General features: G+C 39.2%; 1 protein-coding gene and 1 non-coding gene across 3 annotated transcripts in view; one reads left to right on the top strand and one right to left on the bottom strand.

The window, feature by feature from the left end:
• The window catches only part of LOC132945822 (GATA zinc finger domain-containing protein 10-like), a 185,253-nt gene that overhangs the window by 4,964 nt on the left and 159,485 nt on the right, over positions 1 to 20,804 (bottom strand). For both annotated transcript variants that reach the window (XM_061015605.1, XM_061015606.1), the window contains 2 exons: positions 3,115 to 3,279; positions 1,689 to 2,292 (listed from right to left, as the gene is read on the bottom strand). In XM_061015605.1, the coding sequence (XP_060871588.1) occupies positions 1,689 to 2,292; positions 3,115 to 3,279 (769 nt within the window). The remainder of the gene's footprint in view (positions 1 to 1,688; positions 2,293 to 3,114; positions 3,280 to 20,804) is intronic.
• On the top strand, positions 8,067 to 8,143 carry Trnak-cuu (transfer RNA lysine (anticodon CUU)). The gene has a single exon. It is a non-coding gene; the product is annotated as a tRNA-Lys (tRNA).

Below are 20,804 nucleotides of genomic sequence, written 5' to 3'. Positions count from 1 at the left end.
GAACTGGAAAATATGTATAATGCACGCATAACGCATATTATATTGAACTATTATGATAATAGGTGCCTATATATTATTATATGCAATTGCAGCGATGCAATACACATATTTGTTAATTATTATTTGTGTTCATTTTTTACGAGTCTTTCGCGCAATCAAATCCGCGTATAATGATTTAATTACAAAACGGCTAGTAACCCATGTAGGCAATGGGTATGATATTTTAACGGTTCGTTGTTTATCGATTGACCTCGCGTACTGCCGATGATAACGCGTCTGCTTGAGCGACCTGCAAATGCCGACGACGGTTGACCCAAAGGCGGCGCCAAAAGTCGTCGGGCGACACCTTTATTGTTCCGTTACACGCCAAAACAATTACACACTAGAAATGCGAATCGGACACGTTCGGGTACTTATAAGTACCGGCCCGGCATTTATAATAGGTGGCAGGTTAATCGCTTTTTACGCTATTATTATTATTGTTTGGAGAGACGTTTATTGAAATACCGACGGCGGCGGAGGAGGAAACAACCTTCGCGGGCGCTATAACATATTATAGATAGGTACAGGTATGGGATATAATATGATAATAATATACGCATAGGCAAAGTACTAATATAATGTAAATTGTGTCTAATCTAACGCGAAGCGAATACAATTATAAATTATTATATTATTCTCGTTTTCAAATTATCAAACAACAGCAGGAGGTGCGCGCTGCTGCAGATAACTCGCGAGAGAATAATAATTATTGCATTGAACCGTGTGTGCGAGCATATAATGTAGGTATGTCGATAATAATAAGAACGTTAACGGTTCGCCGGACTTCGAATAAACCGATTTCCAAGGCTCTCGCGAGAAAATAATTTATGCGCTCTGAATTTTCGCGACCGGAATTTTCGTCGGCTCGTACGATTTATAGCGCTGCGGTATACGTCGGCGCTGAAAAGAAATATGTCTATTTTAACGAATCCTATGTATAATATTATTATAATAACATATTATATTATTCACCGTAGGTACAGTATTATTGTAATATAATAATAATATTATAACCGGACGCGGTGATTTTTTCTTTCTGACGTTCCGATAATATGTGTTTCCCGACGGTTCAACAGGTTGGCGGACATCGTAAATACATATAATAATAATAATAATATAACTTTATCGGTAGGAATTTTTCGTTATTTCAATTTTAATCCATATACCGGTCGTTCGGTGGCCGGTTGTCGAAAACGGTGGTTACGTCGGTTAAACCCATTACACATCGGTTATATTTTGTATCTATTATTATTATATATTATAGGTTTAGCTATAGGTGTGCCTATGTAGTATTATAGATACACCGGAGTATCGTGGACGGAACCATGGCGCCCCCCCCTAATATTTTTCCAATATTTTTCTATAGATCTTGATATTGCAATATTACGATCACGTTGATATGTTCGATACTATAATATATTATATATTAAATCTGTGGACTGTGTATCCAATATTTTTTAGTATAAAAAAATTTACATTATAAAAATAAAGTGTATATAATTGTCATTGTATTTGTGATGTAAAAAAATTGTTGCCCATCCCCCCTCCCCCTCCCCCAGATCTTTGCTCTGGATCCGTGCCTGCGCACTCGGACAAGTTTTTGTACTGAATTCAGTGGCGATCTAGGAATGAATTGCACCACTTACCGGGTCTCGAGCGTAGCAGCGGAGGAGCATGCTGTGGTATGCTGGCGTACGGCATGAATCCCCTGGACACCGGAATGGGCGGCGGCAGGAGTTTCGGCGTGGCCGCGGCCGGTGGACTGACCAGACCCTGGCCGGAACCGGACCGCCTGTTGGCAGTGCCCGGCGTGGTGGCCGGCGGCGAAGACGAAGACGAGTTCCATCCGGCGCCGCCCGGCGGGAACATGTTGTTGGCCTGTTGTTGCAGTTGGTGTTGCAACTGTTGTTGATGCTGTTGCTGCTGCTGGAGATGATGGTGTTGCTGCTGTTGCTGTTGCTGTTGCTGCTGCTGCTGCTGTTGTTGTTGCTGCTGCTGCTGTTGGTGGTGGTTTTGCGGCGTCGTCGACGACGGAGGATGCGGTTGCGGCGTGGGCGACTTTCGCTTTGTCAGGTTCAGCGGCGCGTCCGGGTCGGCGGCCGTCGTCCGGTGTCGCAGCTGCTGTTGCTGCTGCGCCTGAGCAGGCGGCGGCGTCTGTTGCTGTTCCTGTTGCAGTTGCATGGAACACTGACTGGCCGACGACGTCGACGGCGGTCGGCCGTTGTTGGCCCACACGGCTGTCGGCATGACCTGATGCGAAAAGCGAATGGGAAAATATTATAATATATTATGTCAATAATTCCGCGTTAGTATAAAATCTACAAGTTCCTCGGTATACTATTAGGCTTAATCCTAGACCAACGCCTAACCGGAGCTGACTACATAAAAAGTAAACGAATCCTTTTCAATTCGAACATTCTAAACTCGGCATGAAAACAAAGTTATTCCTTTACAAAACTCAATTGATGCTATCTGCAGGACATCTGGACATCCAACAATGGTGGATGGCCAAAAACTCAAATATAATATATAAAATTCAAACTTTTCAATCCATAAATCTCCGCACAAACGCCTCTTCTATATCTCAAATCACACCCTTAATCATACCTACCAACTTAAAAATAAACTCAGTTGAAGAAACCGCAATGGTAAGTATACTATACAAACGTTTCCGCTCCCGACCAACAAACCATCCAAATCCTATAATATCGGCGTTAAATTCCGAAACCATTCCTGGCTGTGTCAACGGTGTCGTGAATTGAATGTATACATTTTTATTTTAATCGAAATTGACCAAGCAAAGTGTCATCATTGGGTGCGTCTCTTCTCACGTGTCTCGTGTCTCACATATATACATATCCGCATACAATATTTTTGTAAAAATTAAATTATGTTTGTTTTAAAATAAAGTAAAAAAAAATACTAAATATAGACTATAATACTTTATATTTATATATTGTTAATTAAGGACATAACAACGAAAACACAGGAGAGTTGGGCGGAACAGACGGATCGAGAGGAAGAATCGTAGCTTAGATTAGGTCGGATCACGATAGAGGTGTAGGTACTCACGTTGCAATTGGTGGACGCCGTCGTGGTGGAGGTCTGCTGTTGTTGTTGACCGGCCAGCGCGGCCGCGTTGGAACAGTGCGACAGGCCGCGCAGTTGGTCCAATAACGGCAGGAAGAACAGCGACTGAGGGTTCTGAAGGCTCGGCATCCCTTTCAGGTGGTTGAACTGAAAAACGCAAAAATGGTGGTTAACGATCACGTAAAACAACGCTCAAATATGGTCACATTTACAGACGGATTATTTTTATTTATTGAGGAAAGAAACGAACAACAAATTAAAATATTCATCATAGCATACAAAAAGGAAGTTTTCTGTAATTTGATGTCATGCTGGGCAGTGTAATATTGTGTTACGATTTACGAGCTATAGTATTTTAAAATGGTAACTAAATCTTACACTATGTATAGTTGAGATTTACGACGATCAATTTTTATTTTCATTTAAATAATGAAACGCGAATACACAAAACTCTCAATTAGGAGAATAATTACACTAAAACGTTAAACGTAAATTGCCAATATAATATCGTAACGATTAGCATTCTGAATTTTAATGCTAGCACTCCGAATCCCGTGATTATAACTTAGTAGGCACTACCAGCATAATATTTCCATTATAACTACGCTTATTAAAAATTAAAAAAATTGTTGGCCCCCCCGATATTTTTTAGGTGATTTCCGCCTATGAGTCCGGGTACACCCGCGGGGTCGAGTCTATAATATATTCACGACGAATTAATAATTTTTTATATAATATCTGACGACGAACAACGGTCACGGGGACCGAACGCTATTCACGCTCTGTTTTACAATAAAATATTGCACCGCGCGACCAGCGATCTACTGCAACACTGCGTGCTTGATTAATGAACGTTTGTAGACGATTCATAGCCGACGACGCTAAGTAAAGCGTATACTGATATTACACACACATATATATATATATAGTATTATAATATTATATTATGTGCATTCGTCGTGTTGTACGCACATCGGAGCCAAGTGTATTAATTCTGCACACGACTGTCGACGAGGGACGGCGGCGGGTCCGTTTTTTTTTCTCTCGTGTCTCGTTTACACACTCCCCCGCGTGACAGTTTTATTGTTCTACGAGACGCGTAGACGTTTTTTTTCCACTTTAATCGTCCGAATAGTTGGAAATCTTTTTTTTTTTCCCCATCTCGTTCGCGCGCTATCTTCTGTCACCGCCCATCCGCACAACATCCGTCCCCCGCGCCGACCCCCCCCCCCCTAAATAGCGTATATTACTAAAATAATATATATGTATATGTATATATAATATTATAATATATTCACATAATATTATACACACGGCTGTATAGCAGCAGCAGCACATCCTGCCGCCCAAACTCGCGCGTCTATACACACGCTCGTTTCTGCGGCGAATACCGTCTCGGCCAGGAATATCGTCGCGCCGCATGTGCTAATTTATATATTTATAATTAATATATCGTCGCGAGTGTTCCGGTTTCCGGTCGCGATTAAAACACGTGTTTGCGTCACGACCGCGGTGAATCATTGCAGTGTGCACATAATATCGTCATCGTTGCAGTTCGATTCCCGCGATTCGCGTCCGAAATAAAAGGAAATAAATAGTCGTCACACGGTCGTCTATAGTCGTCGGATCGGCTGAAGGTGCATTTCCCTGGCACCCCCACCTCAGAATTTTGGATTCAAACCAAGGGCTTTCGTTTGTGCTACGTTTGTGCCGGATTGTGCTCGAATTTCATCGTTTGTGCTGCAACCCTTCTAAAGTTATAAGGGATAATGATTGGGGGTGCCAGCGAAACGACTGCACCCCCACCTCAGAATTTCGGATTCAAACCAAGGGCTTTCGTTTGTGCTACGTTTGTGCTGGATTGTGCTCGAATTTAATCGTTTGTGCTGCAACCCTTCTAAAGTTATAAGGGATAATGATTGGGGGTGCCAGCGAAACGACTGCACCCCCACCTCAGAGTTTTCAAATATAAATTATGCCATTCGTTTGTGCTACGTTTGTGCTGGTTTGTGCTCGAGTTTTATCGTTTGTGCTGCAAACCCTAATGAGCTAGAATGGATCTTTAGTGGGGGTGCCAGCGAAACGGCTGCACCCCCACCTCCAAATTTTTGAATTTAAATTATGCCATTCGTTTGTGCTACGTTTGTGCTGGATTGTGCTCGAGTTTCATCGTTTGTGCTACAACCCCTAATGAACTACAGGGGATTATTAGTAGGAGGGGGTGGTATGGAGCCATAATGCAACCCCAATTCAAAATATTGGTTCTCCAAATATGAGCCAATCTTTAGTAGTTTGCTACTGATATCCTGTACCATACAGTACTCTACTACTTCCGGAGTTATCCTTATAAATTTAATTAGGGGGTTGTAAAGACGAGCCGACACCCCCCATATTGAATTGTTTGGTCCAAATCAGTCCCATTGGTTTTGACTAAGTTAGTGCTTATTTATTTTGTACTCTTTGTCTCCTTCGTTATTATTTCTTTGCTCATTAAAAAAATTATAAGTCTTTCTTACGAGGAGATGCTCTGGAATGCCTAAAACGAGGACAGCCCCTAGAGTTTTATCGGAAATCACTTGTGGTCGGAAGGTAAAAATGATCTATAGCCCATAGGTGTGCATTAATTATTTCTCGTAGTTTTTGAGTTCAAATAACTTAATTGTAGGAGTTTAATTTTAAAATACACGTAATTGTAATAAATTGTGAATATACTTGAGACAGGGGAAGCGTTTGTAGTTTCATTTTTCAACCCATATAGTAAGTTGTCTCACATCATAAACATTTTGTTTTGGCTCACGACAATTTAATATTATTTTTAATATAATAATAGCAATATCATTTTAGATTCTGAGTGAAACGATGAATGTATTGATTTTACAATGATGTGTGTTTTTTTTTTATTTTTTTTTAAATTTTTAAATTTATTTTTTTATTTTTGTGTCTGTGTACACGATAAGTAGTCGAAATAATGCTTCGATTTTCGACTTCAGTATCATGTTCGATGGGAAAGTGAATATCGTTGGAGCATTGGGAAGGTCAAAATCAGAAGTTAAATTTCCAGGTAGTTTTCAAAAGCGACGTGAAAAACAAAAGAAAAATTAAGGAAAAACGGGAATTTTTACGCAAAATCGATTTTTAACAAAATTGATTTTGGTTTTTGGTGTAACTCTAAAGCAAATGACCATAGATGCATGAAATTTTCACTGGTTGTTTATATTTGCATTTTCTATACACGATAACATTTTGAAAATAATTTGACTTTTTTGAACGGTTTACGGACATTGTCAGTTTTCAATTTTTTTAGTTTTTTTTTCTATAAATATCAATAAAATTTTATTTGTTGGGTAAAAAAGCGTGAAAATTTAATGCAAGGCTCCTGTTATATTGTTACAATAGCAGTTGAAAAATATGAAAAATACATAGGCACAATTTTTTTTTATATGCATTTAAAGTTCAAATTTGGACAACATTTATCAAATTTAAAATTTAATAATTATTTTGTAGTTAATCATTTATAAAATGTTCAACTTTTATAGGTAAGGATTGAAAATTTAAAACAAGGTTCCACGTAAGTAGTTAATTATGTTACCAACAAATCTAAAAAATACACAAACACAGTTTATTTTTATAGTAATTTTAAGTTCAAATTTGGACGAATTACAAATTAAAAAACCTAGAATATTCTTTTTAGTTATTTTGTTGTGATTGTACAATATTATTCTTGGGTACTTGAAACTTCTAAAGTAAACTATTATATATCTGTGATAGTATCACGGTTTGTTGTTGATGTATAACGCGTTATAAGGACCTAATGGATATTGTGATATGATTAATTTGGAATTTATTATAGGTGAATTATTTTTTAATACCATAGATAAGTATATAATATGTCTTAAACCTAGACTGACATACCGTCGTATCTACTCAGAATCGTTTTTCTTATACAATGATATTATATCATTGAATTCAAATTTTGAGTTAAGTATTTCTCGGCCATGTTTCAACTTAAGGGGACTGTTTCTTCACCAAACTTTTCGGTTTAGGACCCTCTAAAATGTACTCCCACAGTCGGGGGTCCTCGAATCCTCCCCCATGTGTATTTTGGAAAACGTTTAGTTTTTGTACCAAGTTTCTGAAACTCGATATTTGGGTAGATTGGAAGTCGATGATCAAATTCGGTATCATGTGTCGTGACCGTAGGAAACGTTTTTCCTCTTCTTTATGGCATCGAAAGTTCTAAATTGCCGATTTTTCTGGTTTTTTGGCATGGTTACTTAGATTTTGGGCGCGGCGAACCGTTTTAGTAGTCGATGTTATAGAAGTCTTTGCCCCGGATCGATGGGTACCCAGATCAAGGTTATCCGACTTTTGGTTCGGGAGCTATGATTTTTCGTATGTCTTTGTACTTGGAAAATTACGTAGTTACGTGGTTTTTGGATTTTGAGTTTTCGTTTGATCATTACGAAACTGAAGATTCCGGTATTATGGCATACAACGATTTAAAAAGGGTTTATGGTCGAAGTGCGTACGACCATTATTTCGCCCGTAATCAGGGTAGAAAAAAGTTGAAAACGCATTAAGTGATTTTTCGTATACCCATACGTTTTCTTATGTTATACGTCCAACTAATGTTTTGAGTAATAATTATTTTGAACTTTTCGTATTTATTTATTTAATGTTTTACCTTTAGGTCCGTGCTGTTAGTGTGTTTGATTTTTTAGTCCCAAGTCGTTTTTAATGTGTGAACATTTTGAAAACAAGCTCATTGTTCATGTTTTTTTTTTTATTATTATTTTTTCGTTTGTTTTCGGTTTTTGGTCGACTAGTGCACGGCCCCTTTTCGACTTAGAGGTCTGGTTTTTTCACCTGTGGATAGTTAATTTAGCCACCTTTCTGTAGATACTAGAACAACAGCTTTTTTTTTTTTATAAGTTGTTCAAACGGCTAGCTCAGTCTGCAGAGCACGAGACTCTTAATCTCGAGGTTGTGGGTTCGAGCCCCACGTTGGGCACCAGTGCATCACTTTGTGATATCAGTATATCACCCGTATAGACTATAGAGAGTAACATACCTATGGTAAAACATAATTATTGACTATAAATTAAATTCTTAAAGTGGTACATTAGTCTATTTTAGATACTTTTTCTTTTGATTCCTTTTCATTAAATATTTCAATAAATTTAGCAATCATCCATGTTCGAAAAATCACTTTGTTTTAATTCTTATTTGATTATCAACCTACTTAATAGTTAATAGTATAATATCACAGAACAATATTGAATGTAATATTGATGAGTGATTAAGTACCTATTGACAATACATTCATACCCCCCTCCTTAATGCATCAAAGCCCCCTCACACCAATATGTACTCTTATATTAAAATATAATGTATTAATAATTTAATGTGGCTTTCGGCTGTACATAATATCGTGAATATAAACTTTTTTTTTACATTTTAAATACAAAATTAATTAATTTATGAAAATAAATAAGTAATTTTGATTTTTGATAACCTAATTTAAATCATTGGGAATATAAATATTTGTCTAAGAATTTATAATAAGATTCATAATAGACATGTTATGGTATAAAGGTATGATAGTATCTATTATGTGTATATACAGGTAATGGGGTTTTCCAGTGATTATCAAGCATAATGTTGCTGTTATATACGTACGTTTTTGATTATTTTATTATTAGTTCATGATTATTAGAAATTAGTGATTAGCATTAGTTATTAGTTGATTACCGTCCTGGCAGTTTTCATTTACAAAAATGTGCCCATAACAAATATAGTTTGTACCATAGAAAATTATGGTGTAACGTAAAGTATAAGTATAAATAATATTGTTTATTGTATAATATAATTTATTGTACCTTACAATTATTGTACTATACTGTTATACTGCTTAGTGCTTGCTATATAATAATAAATATTAACAGTGAAGTTTTATATAATGTGTACAATTTACATGTACCATGTACATAAGTAGGTGCTTTGTGAATTATAGGTACCTATACTACCTAGTATTATAGGTACCTACACAAGTTTAATAAGGTAACTAAGGTAGCTACTTATATAATATCAATTAATTTTAATATTAAATTTATTGAAGCCAATATATTTTATTACTATTTACTACATAATTTAAAAAAATAGTTAAATATCTTTACCTAAGTGTTTTATTAAATTTTAAAGTCTATTTTGATTTATGAGTGATTTAATCACGCGTATTACGTATTTCCTTGGTTAACTTTTTAAAAATTTTTTCGTTTTGGTCTTTGATTCAACAGTTAGGGATACGTATTTTTTCGGTAAAAGTAAAAATGATCTATGTACGCCATTTAGTTATTTCTAATAGTTTTGCAAGATAAAAACGTACATTTGAGAATTTTAATTTTCACAATAATTATTACGATTACGTAAATTTTAAAATCAAACTCATGCAAGTAAGTTATTTGAACGTAAAAACTACGAAAAATAACTAATGACATATATGGATCATTTTTACCAATTAATTCAATATGGGGGGTGTCGGCTCGTCTTTACAACCCCCTAATTAAATTTATAAGGATAACTCCGGAAGTAGTAGAGTACTGTATGGTACAGGATATCAGTAGCAAACTACTAAAGATTGGCTCATATTTGGAGAACCAATATTTTGAATTGGGGTTGCATTATGGCTCCATACCACCCCCTCCTACTAATAATCCCCTGTAGTTCATTAGGGGTTGTAGCACAAACGATGAAACTCGAGCACAATCCAGCACAAACGTAGCACAAACGAATGGCATAATTTAAATTCAAAAATTTGGAGGTGGGGGTGCAGCCGTTTCGCTGGCACCCCCACTAAAGATCCATTCTAGCTCATTAGGGTTTGCAGCACAAACGATAAAACTCGAGCACAAACCAGCACAAACGTAGCACAAACGAATGGCATAATTTATATTTGAAAACTCTGAGGTGGGGGTGCAGTCGTTTCGCTGGCACCCCCAATCATTATCCCTTATAACTTTAGAAGGGTTGCAGCACAAACGATTAAATTCGAGCACAATCCAGCACAAACGTAGCACAAACGAAAGCCCTTGGTTTGAATCCGAAATTCTGAGGTGGGGGTGCAGTCGTTTCGCTGGCACCCCCAATCATTATCCCTTATAACTTTAGAAGGGTTGCAGCACAAACGATGAAATTCGAGCACAATCCGGCACAAACGTAGCACAAACGAAAGCCCTTGGTTTGAATCCAAAATTCTGAGGTGGGGGGTGCCAGGGAAATGCATCTATCGGCTGACGACGATCCAGAAAAAAATCAACGGACCAGCCCCCCACACATGATATGAGTGCGCGAGCGCGCGCGGTCCTTTCCGGCGCGTCATCCGCTCGCGAATTGATACATTTATAATATATAGGTAACCGGAAGTGATGGCTAACTGCAGGTGATAAAGATTTAGTCCGTTCCGGTGCGCACTATCGTACCATTTCCAAAATAAACCGATAGTCACCACGTCTCTTCATTCGGAGACACGGGTCGCGTAGTCAAGTGGAGGTGCGTATAATATAATATGTATATCGTTTGTTCATATTATTCCGTCCAACTCTCAGCTGGTTCCGCGCACACGCTCACACACACACACACACACACACACACCAGCGAGCGTGGGGCATTTTAAAAAGATTATGGCCGAAAGACAAAGTGCGAAATCGTGGCATCGGTCCAGTACTTAAAATATAATAATATACCGTCGTCGTCGTCGTCGTTGTCGTATTATACGAAAGTTTGTGGCAGTAGAGCCTATATAGCGGTGACATCGGAGGCAACCATCCAATTCTTTAGATTTATTATTATTTATTAGATTATTTAACGCCTATACGACAATTCTCGGTCGCACACACACTGACACATATACATGACGGCAGCAATTCGACCGGATAATAGTGTGCAGTATATAGTGCGAGAGTATGTGTGTGCACGCGCGCGCATCGACAAAACGCTACGAAAATAGGTACATTTCGCAATGCAAAAATGCCGCTAATTTTTATACAAAAAAAAAAAAAAATCGGGTTTTGTTTGGCTTACATAAAAAACAAATTAGAAAAAATATTCATTGTGGTGAGCGTGCGGAAGGTTTTTCGGTGGTGGTGGTTGTACACGCGTAAATATTTATTTATTTTTTCATCTCTCTTGCCGTGCAAAGTGGGTTTACTGCCGGCATCGGCAAAAGCACTTACGGCTACGTCGCCTCTCTCTCCTGTTGACTTATTCATATTATACAATGCTCGGTTCGAGGATAAAAAAGAAAATGCTTTTAAATTATTCTTTTTGTAGTATTTTTTTTTTTTTTTTTAGACGTGACCCGAAATTTGTGGCGCAGAAGATTTTCGTTATTATTATTATTATTATTATGTATTTCGTGGGGGCGCGAAGTTCATTTATGAATATTGAACGAACCCGGTCACCAACCGCTGCGGTCTTTGAACCGCACGCCTCGTGTTTACCACCGCCGCCGCAAAGCCCTTTTCAATATTTAATTCGTGATAGGTATCGATTGCGGGGACGACTTTTCGCGTTGTCATTATCGGGCGGCGTTGTTTTACCGCAAAAAAATAATGAAACGCCTGTGGCCGGGAAAACCGAAGAAAAAAAACCGTATAAATTATATATACACATCGAATAAAAAAAAAAATTAATAATAACCGCTTTACCGCCCCGCCCCGCCCCGCTCGCCTGCCTTTGGTTTTTTTCTTCGTTTTGCATTCTATTGCTTCCGCCTCGACCGCCACTCCCGATAGTAAACAATGGATACATCGTTTTGAAAACGACGACGACGACGACGACGACGACGTCTCGGGGGCAATCGTAATAAAGCTGACGACGAGGGAGGATGTTGCACCGCATATCAGCTGGAGATTTCAACACTGCGCTCGCGTTTTACGCATATTATAATAATAATATATAATGTATTATTATAAAAAGACCGCCGCCGTCGATTCTTGCGGCATCGCGGGGACGCGCGTATATGTATCATTGTTGACAATATAATAATATATACTTCAAAGCGAACCGTGTGCGCTGTTTCAGCCCTGCTGCTCCCTCGTCGCCGTGTGTCTCTCGTTATTATTTTTTTTTTACGAGTGGTGTACCGCCGAATGCAAACAATGAAACTGCAGCGTTCTAATTATGCGCCACTATACATATATAATGTAATGTACTTGTTTGGATTTTCTGCGCTTCTTTTTTTCCCTCCCCCGGCGAACCTCCCCCCCCCCCCCAACCGCAACCGTCCCCGGTTAATCTCGGCCAACGGTACATACCGCGGTATATGACGCAATACATAAAAACATATAAATAATATGTACGTATTTGTTTTAGATTATTGCGCGTGTGTGTAGCGTACGTTCGCCGCGGAGGAGTGACACTACGCAATATCGAAAATGTATAAAGGGCCCGACCGGAAACCGGGCGAAAGACGATACATAATAATAATAATAATAATAATAATAATAATAATAATAATAATAATAATAATAATAATAATTGTAGCGTAGTACACATAATATTATATATATAGCTGCCGGGGATTAGGCGGACAATCATCACTGCAGTGTACATATATACGGTTTTTGCCCTCCGATCGATCCAAATGACATTGTCCGATCGACGGGGGAAAAAAAAAATCCGTGCACTACTTACATATTATTATGTACGCGAAGAGCACGTGCCGCCGATTTCCGAGATCGCACGCGACCTATACGGTTTTAGTGTTGTTTTTATATTATTAGGTATATATACCGTGGTATACTGCAGCTGCGCACAGTACTCGAACGCGCAATTCCAATTATTATCGTATTCGATTTACTCGAGGATAAACGCGTGTCGTCAAATCTCGCCGGTTCTCGCAGAATCCGATGATTGCCTGCGATTGCACATTTGGATGCGAAAAAACTAACACCGGAACACATAATATAATAATAATAAGTAATAACAACTATGTGTAATATCATATTATTATAGTCGGTGGTTGCAATTTTCGTGTTTTGTTCGTAAACGCATTATGGAAATTATGTGTGTGGAAAAAAATATCGAAGAAGGACCATATTAATGTATACATTATAGTACCTATTGTTTCACAATGTCGAAACGAAATCATTGCGCAACGTTAATGGGAGGCTGCGTAAAACGTGATGACGTCGTGGAAATAAAAAAAAAAAATTATAAAAAAACCTTCTCGCCACAAATTAAATCTATTATTGTTAACAATTTGAAAGAAACCATTTTCGTACACGCGTACGATATTAAACGCACACTACATTGGAGACATGGCGCATACAGAAACCCATCATAGCCATATGCCTATAATATTATGGTACTATATTATAATGTAGTTTCGACATTATTATAATATATTGTTATCTGCAGCAGTCCATTGCAATAATCCGTACACCGATGTCACTGTATTTATACTATATCTGTATAATACGGCATCGTGTAATAATGTAAAAAACATGTTGGCGAGTTTCTCAACAGATTCCAGTTTATATGTTATAATGATACAATTTAACAGTGGACAAAGTGCGTTTAGTCATTAATAACAATATGTGAATAAAACGACATGCAAGGCCCACGGAATCCGTCGGGCTACGCGTAGTTCGGGGGAACGCAAAAAAATAAAAAAATGGAAAATAAACAGACACCTCGCACCAACGCGATTCGCATAATATTATAATAAACGACGTGACCGTGTGATAACATTGTTACACGACATAATATTATTTGTTACATATTATTATCTGCACACACTCGTAAAAGGTCGTTCAAAGGTTTCGGTCTCGAAAAAAAAAACCGTCGCAGCGCGTACTGCCGTGTACTGCAATATAATAATAATAATAATAATAATAATAATAATAATAATAACGATATGTATAACCTATGTAATGTATTGTATATGCCTAGGTATAACGCTAACGCGGCGCCCGCGGTGGATATATGTCATCTTTGTACACACGTGATATTATAACACAGGTAGGTGCCACCTACCTATATATTATACGATTTGTGCGACTCGGCAGTATAATGCACGCAGATAGGTATATATTATTATAATTTTAATAATCGCAGCAAAGACCGACGATATATTATTATATTATACGCGTCGAACACCGTGTGTGCTCCTCGCATATGGGCCCTTGAGGGGGTCGTATATATAGCTGCTGCGACGACGGCGGTATCAAAGAGATAACGTTGCGGATAACAGCGGAATACGCGAGCGGGCAAACAATGTGGCATTGTACACACGCTCTGCGACAAACACACACACACACACACACACACACACACACACACACACACACACACACACATAAGGTATACATTATTATTACGGATATATTATGCGCGTACGTGTGCAGCAGCTATATAGTGATGACGATAGCGGTGAGTGTATTCTCTTTATAACAAACATCAGAGTAATAATAACGTCCCCCCGCGCGGTCCGGTCGTACCTATATAATATATGTGTGTGTGTGTGTGTACAATTGTGTATAATATATATATATATATATGTATAGGTGCGTTTAATCACACAGCTTTGTGTCGTCGACGAATCACCACCCCTCCTCGTACATCGCCGAAAAACTTAGGGTCCGACCTCCCCCCCCCCCCGCCCGCAGCGGAAATCATTGGGTACATATTATATACGTCGCGCAGTCGTTGTCCGGCGATTTTTTTCCTTCGCCCCTCCGTCTATACAAGCGCGGATCTGTTTGTCGTTATTTTTCGGGGGTTTTTTTTTTTATTATTCTCTAATTCTCTACATATATAGACGTTCGCGTATTATGCGTACGATGCGGTCATTAGCTTCCACTTGTCTCCGCAATAAGCTAAATGGGTTCGTGTCGTGTTCCCCCTCCCCCCGTCCTGCACGAACACAATACGAATAGGTATAAACGACACATTTTGCGCGGGGGAGATTTTTTATGTGTGTGTGTTATCTCGTCGCGTGTTATACAAAACGCGGTATATGCGGGGATCGGTAACGATACGGACACACGAGAAAGGCCAATTACGGTATTAACATTCACAAATTACGATGAAATACAAATAACTCTCACTGCTCTCAGAGGCATTATGCGTCAACTACTGGATTTCGATCTACACGGGGGGTGTGGACGAGAAAAATATAAAACCCAAGTCGACATTTTGTGTTTCTATAGTCTTATCGTGTACTATAAATTAAATTAAAATAATGGAAAAATGTTGTGATCAAAATGGGCCCACTCTTTTCTCAAGTCTTGCAGAATTTTCTGTATAATGTTCCGAAATCTATTCGTGCGAAAATTGCACTCTATAACTAGATACGCGTTATTACGAAATAATGTATTGAAGTTTCATAACAGAATAATATATTTTATCTACCCAACTATTTATAATATAATATAATAATATATTACACCACTTATGTATATTTTACCCGAATTTCAAAAGGAAAATAGATACAGCTATTATACCTAGATAATATAATAGCTATGGTATTTACCTCGGCCGCTCAGCTACTGCGGCATTTAATAATAATATATACAATTATAATAGTATTATGTATTGCACCACGTAAACAAATTCTGTACGGACACGCACTTCTGTCGACACGAATTGTTCTGGTAAAAAACAATCGTCGACAGAGGTACAGCACGCACACTATACACTTCCATCATTACATCAGACTTCACTATTGGCGGTGACGAACTACGGGTAGGCGGAGAGAAACTCTTCGAGTCGGTAGGGATACGCGGCAATAATAATAATAATCATAATCGTAATTATTATAATAATAATAATAATCGCGTGCAGTATTATTATTATTATTATACTTTGCGGCGGCAAGACCCACGGAGAGCGCGAGAACAAGTGGATAAGTCACAATGGCAAACACCGCGCAATCGTGGCAAGAACACTCTCGCACAAAGAGTTTTCACTTTAGAAAAAATAAAAATAATAATAATAATAAATTCAAATGAATAATAATAATAGAGTTTTGTGTTACTTCGGTGGCGGCGGTGGTGAAGTGCAGACCTGCAGTGTATACATAATAATAATAATATATACGCATCGGCCGTCCGATCGGCGCGCGAGAGTGTTGTTGGCGGGGGTGTTTTACAAGTGTGTCGCGGTTTTTTATTTATTTTTTAACAACGCGGTTATTTCAAAGAATTATTATTTTTAATGAGGCCTAACCTCCCCTTGTCGCCCCCACCCCGCCCCCAGCTCGCGACGCGAACAACAGTCGCGTGGTTTTTCAATACACGCAATATATAACATAATAATATATGCATTGCCTCCCATATAAATACATACATGATAATATGCACTTTACATCGCAGCACACGACTTTTTATATCGGATGGTGAAAATATCAAAAATTAGTAACCAACTATGACTATATAATAATATGCGAGTCGAATCAAATTCATCGTCCGTGACAGTAAGACGGCGCCGCGGTCGACGATATATTTTCATTCCAATAATATTGATATTATTCTAATATTATGTTTTGTTATAGCCTATATATGTAGGTAGGTATCTACTCATAATTTCGTGGGTTGGGTGGTGGTGATGGCCGTGACGTGTACCAGCGCCGGGTGCCAAGATAGAGCAATATCGGTTCATTAGGTCGGACAGAACGCGCCAAAATAGTTACTGCGCGATTTCACTTTTCTAAATAAAGGTGTGTGTGTGTGTGTGTGTGAGCGCGCTTGTGTCTCGAGTTCTTTCCGGTTAATTGATTAATATCGTTGCCAAAATCCAGTGCGAAATGTGTGATAATACGCGGTGTCCTCTCCTCAATTGAATGGTTTGGATTGCTAACGACGGCACCTCGACTACTCGATGTATAATGGAAAACAATCGTTAAACGCCACAGCAAAACGCTCTCATTTCTTTTTAATATATTATTAGATATACGTTGGTCGTCGTCGGTCGCCACTGCAGATCATCAGTGAGCAGATGATAATTATTGATCATGTGAAATATATACTATTATATTATTCGATAAAATATGTCATCTTTATGAATTTCACAGTTTCTGATATAGATTCTACACGCGACGTGCAGTTAAACAAAATGCGTACATTAGAAACTATAATATACTAATGCTTATTAGGCCGCTACATTGATAACACATGGAGGGATTTAAACCCACAATTTCGGTTTCGATAATGGACAATTAAATGATTGATGCAAAGGTGCCGCGCTGTGGCCCAAGTAGACCAACCATAAATGTTTTATAACTTTTGTCTGACGTGCGTCAACTTACCCCTGTAGCCCGCAACGTTCCCCGGCCATCAATGTATTATCTTTATATATATATAGTGTTACTTTAAGCAAACAGAACGCGGAGAAAAGCGCATGAAAAATTCAATGGTCACTGCGCGTATTAGACGTTTGAGTCGGGGATTAACAATATTCGGCATTCGGGCAACGAAATCTCCCATTCGCCACCGCCGACCGGACATTCGAGAGCTCTCCGGGGCTCGACAAAGGCGTAAATCGGTGGAAACCTTTTAACGGACCTCTATCTATAAAACGGAGACTTTGCGGTGGCGTTAAGGACCGCGTTCGGCCACCCCCCCCCCCCCCCCCACTCACCTCCGTATCATATACGTAGGTACACGCGTAAACGCGTATAATAATCTTGTAATCTCCTTGTTCGTCCCGCGCGTAAACGCGTAATATGCGTCTTACTCTTATTTTTCCATCGACCTCGTATTACATATTATATAAGCCGTTTGACATTCACCATATGGCCCCTCCCTTCGCCCCAACCCCGAAAACCCACCACCCACCGCCCACGCATTATATACACATCGCGTCCACGAAACGACGACGGAGCGTCATGCGCCGCGGCGAGCATCCTGTACAACTATATATATATATATATCGTGTACACGAGCGCGCACAGTGTTGACCTTTTGTTTTCGACAGGAAACGCGCGTCGTATATATGTATATAATTTTTTTTCGACACATATTATATATAAGATGATATTCTCCGAGCGATTAGTACACGGTGACGGCGGCGGCGGTGATATATTAAATCGTCACGATTCTTTGGACTTTACATGACACAATATTATACGCGGGGTATATGATATATATATGTGTAATACGTACGCATGCGCGCGTTTATAAAAACGAAGCTATTATTACGCGCGCGATGTGTACATGCATACCATAATATAATACACATATAGTTACGTATATTGTGTGTGTATGTATACATATATATTATTATATTAATACTCGCCATTTCTACCGCCCGCGCCATCGACCGAACAACAACTGAAATTTTATTTCGAACAACGCACGAGACGATTTTTTCTTTTCAAGATCTCTTTCCTAATAGTTTATTGGCCTCGCACGCATCATCATCATTGTTGAACGACGACGACGAAAAAAAAAATAAATACTTAATAATTTCAACGCGCACGAATAGCCAAATACGCCGCCGCATTCCTCCGTCGGGGGACCGTTTGACTCTTGGTCGTCTAGAGTGATATTATTTATTATTTTATTATTTTCCCGCCATGTATATATAAATCGCGGGAGTAAGGACGTCTTAACGAATATCAAAAATAAACTCGGCCATCCGCTACAGCAGCAGCAGCAGCTATAGTCGACACACGCTGCTACAAGAAACGCGCGCGCGCGACGACTAGAGAGATAATAATTTTTAAATCGGTCTCCTACAGGTTAATTTATTACAATTTTTATTTGTGTGTGCACATACGCGCAGCAGCAGCAGCAGCAGTGTACAAAAGACAAAGACGGTCATTCAGGGGACGACTTGGCCAAGAAAAAACATTTCATTTAATAATGACGGAGAAGAACGACGTCTATTATACATTATTATTATTATTATTATCGTGTGTATGGAACTGAAAATAAAGATTTCCTCCGTTATGAATTATTAAAAACACGCGCGGTGGCGGTGGGGGATAGGGTGGCAAAATTATACGAGAACATATTGCACCACGCTCGCGACGACGGCGGCGGCGGCAAGGGACAAGACGTCTGAAAAATATGAATTATGACAACTTTGGCTACAACTATCGTTTCTTTCCACCTCGCGTCGTCGTCCTCGCGATCGTCGTCGTCGTCGTAAATACGGATTAACCGTACGCGCGACGGTATTATACATCGCGGCTGCCGCTGCTGCTGCAACTTCATCCTAAACCGTGCATTACACAAATTAATGATCTCGTTAAAAAAAAAAAAAAACTCCCCCCCGCCCGCCCGCGTTCGTGCTCCTGCGTGCGTATAATATTTAAGTACAACCACTGCTATTATTAAAACGCGTTGAAATAAATTCTATATTATATACCTACACCAAACGGATATAAGACACACTCGCATAATGTATACACACACATATAGGCTATAAGTATACACCGCGTAGCGTTTCCCATCGCTTGAAAAACCGCGGAAACGTCGTACGACCTTTAAAAAGGTATATAGCTATATGATGGCTGCGAATTGCGCGTGACGCGCGGATTATAGTATATAGTGGATAGTTATTGTGGCGAGGGAAACGGCTTTTGCGGTGTGACATTGGTTGCCAAAACGTAAGCCACTCGTTTTTCCGGGACGGGGTGGTGAGGTTATACACCGGAGAGATTCTCATTATTTTCTTTGGCATTGGTTGCGGAGGTCCGCTGGGAATCGGACGGCCCCGGACGAAAAGAGATTAACGCTGTGCAATGCTACTGCTCTGCCATCACGCCGCACTCTGCAGCCGCTGCCACCCCACGGTATAGTTTCGCCACCGAACCGACACAAATGCACAACGACAGCAAAAATATTATCAGACGACAATATCATCCGACACGATAGTTTTTCACCGAATTGTTCAACTATATATACATATAATATATCTATAATCTATATATACACACACACACACACTGCACTTGTATAGAACATTATATTGCTGCTGCCCGGGTAATTATATGTTGCCGGTTTCATTGCGAAAAAATCGTTTCCACGTGGGGGTTAGGGTGGAGGAGCTGGATAGTGTAAACACACGACGGCAAATTCATCTCGAAGATTTACCAAACATCAGTAATCGCCTGTTCGAACGACCCTATATTACATATTATACGGTCCTACTCCTCCGCTGGCCTTCCTCCTTCTTATGTGGGGTCTCACACAAAAGGATACGTTGAAATGAGTAAATAACAGAGCACGGTGATACATAATATATATATATATATGTCTAAAGTATATTGCAGTATATTATTATATGTGTATATAGCTGCTGTGAAGGATCGACTACAGCATCGGTGTACGGCAAAGAGCGAGAATTTGGTCGAAAAACACATATTGCGAACAGATTGTGTTTCGGAGAAGAAAAATGCTGTCAAAAAATAAATAAAACAGGCTCATGATTTATGGCGGTCACCGCCGGGGGTGTCTAGCCGGTCAGATTATTTTACAAGGGCACGCGGAGAAAAAAAGGTACCCTGCCGGGTTCGGATTACGCGGCTGAAAACAAAAACGAAAAGGGCCGTTAAAACCGATAGTAACAAACAAACGAGACGGACTCGTAGAGTCCGGCGATAACCTAAATGTTATCGGTTTAACCGACGACCGTCGTCGTTATAATATTATATCGGAAACGAT

Source organism: Metopolophium dirhodum, chromosome 5, assembly GCF_019925205.1.
Source record: "Metopolophium dirhodum isolate CAU chromosome 5, ASM1992520v1, whole genome shotgun sequence".
Lineage (NCBI taxonomy): Eukaryota > Metazoa > Arthropoda > Insecta > Hemiptera > Aphididae > Metopolophium > Metopolophium dirhodum.
Note: the sequence above shows the minus strand (reverse complement) of the source record. Positions and strands in the feature narration are given on the sequence as shown.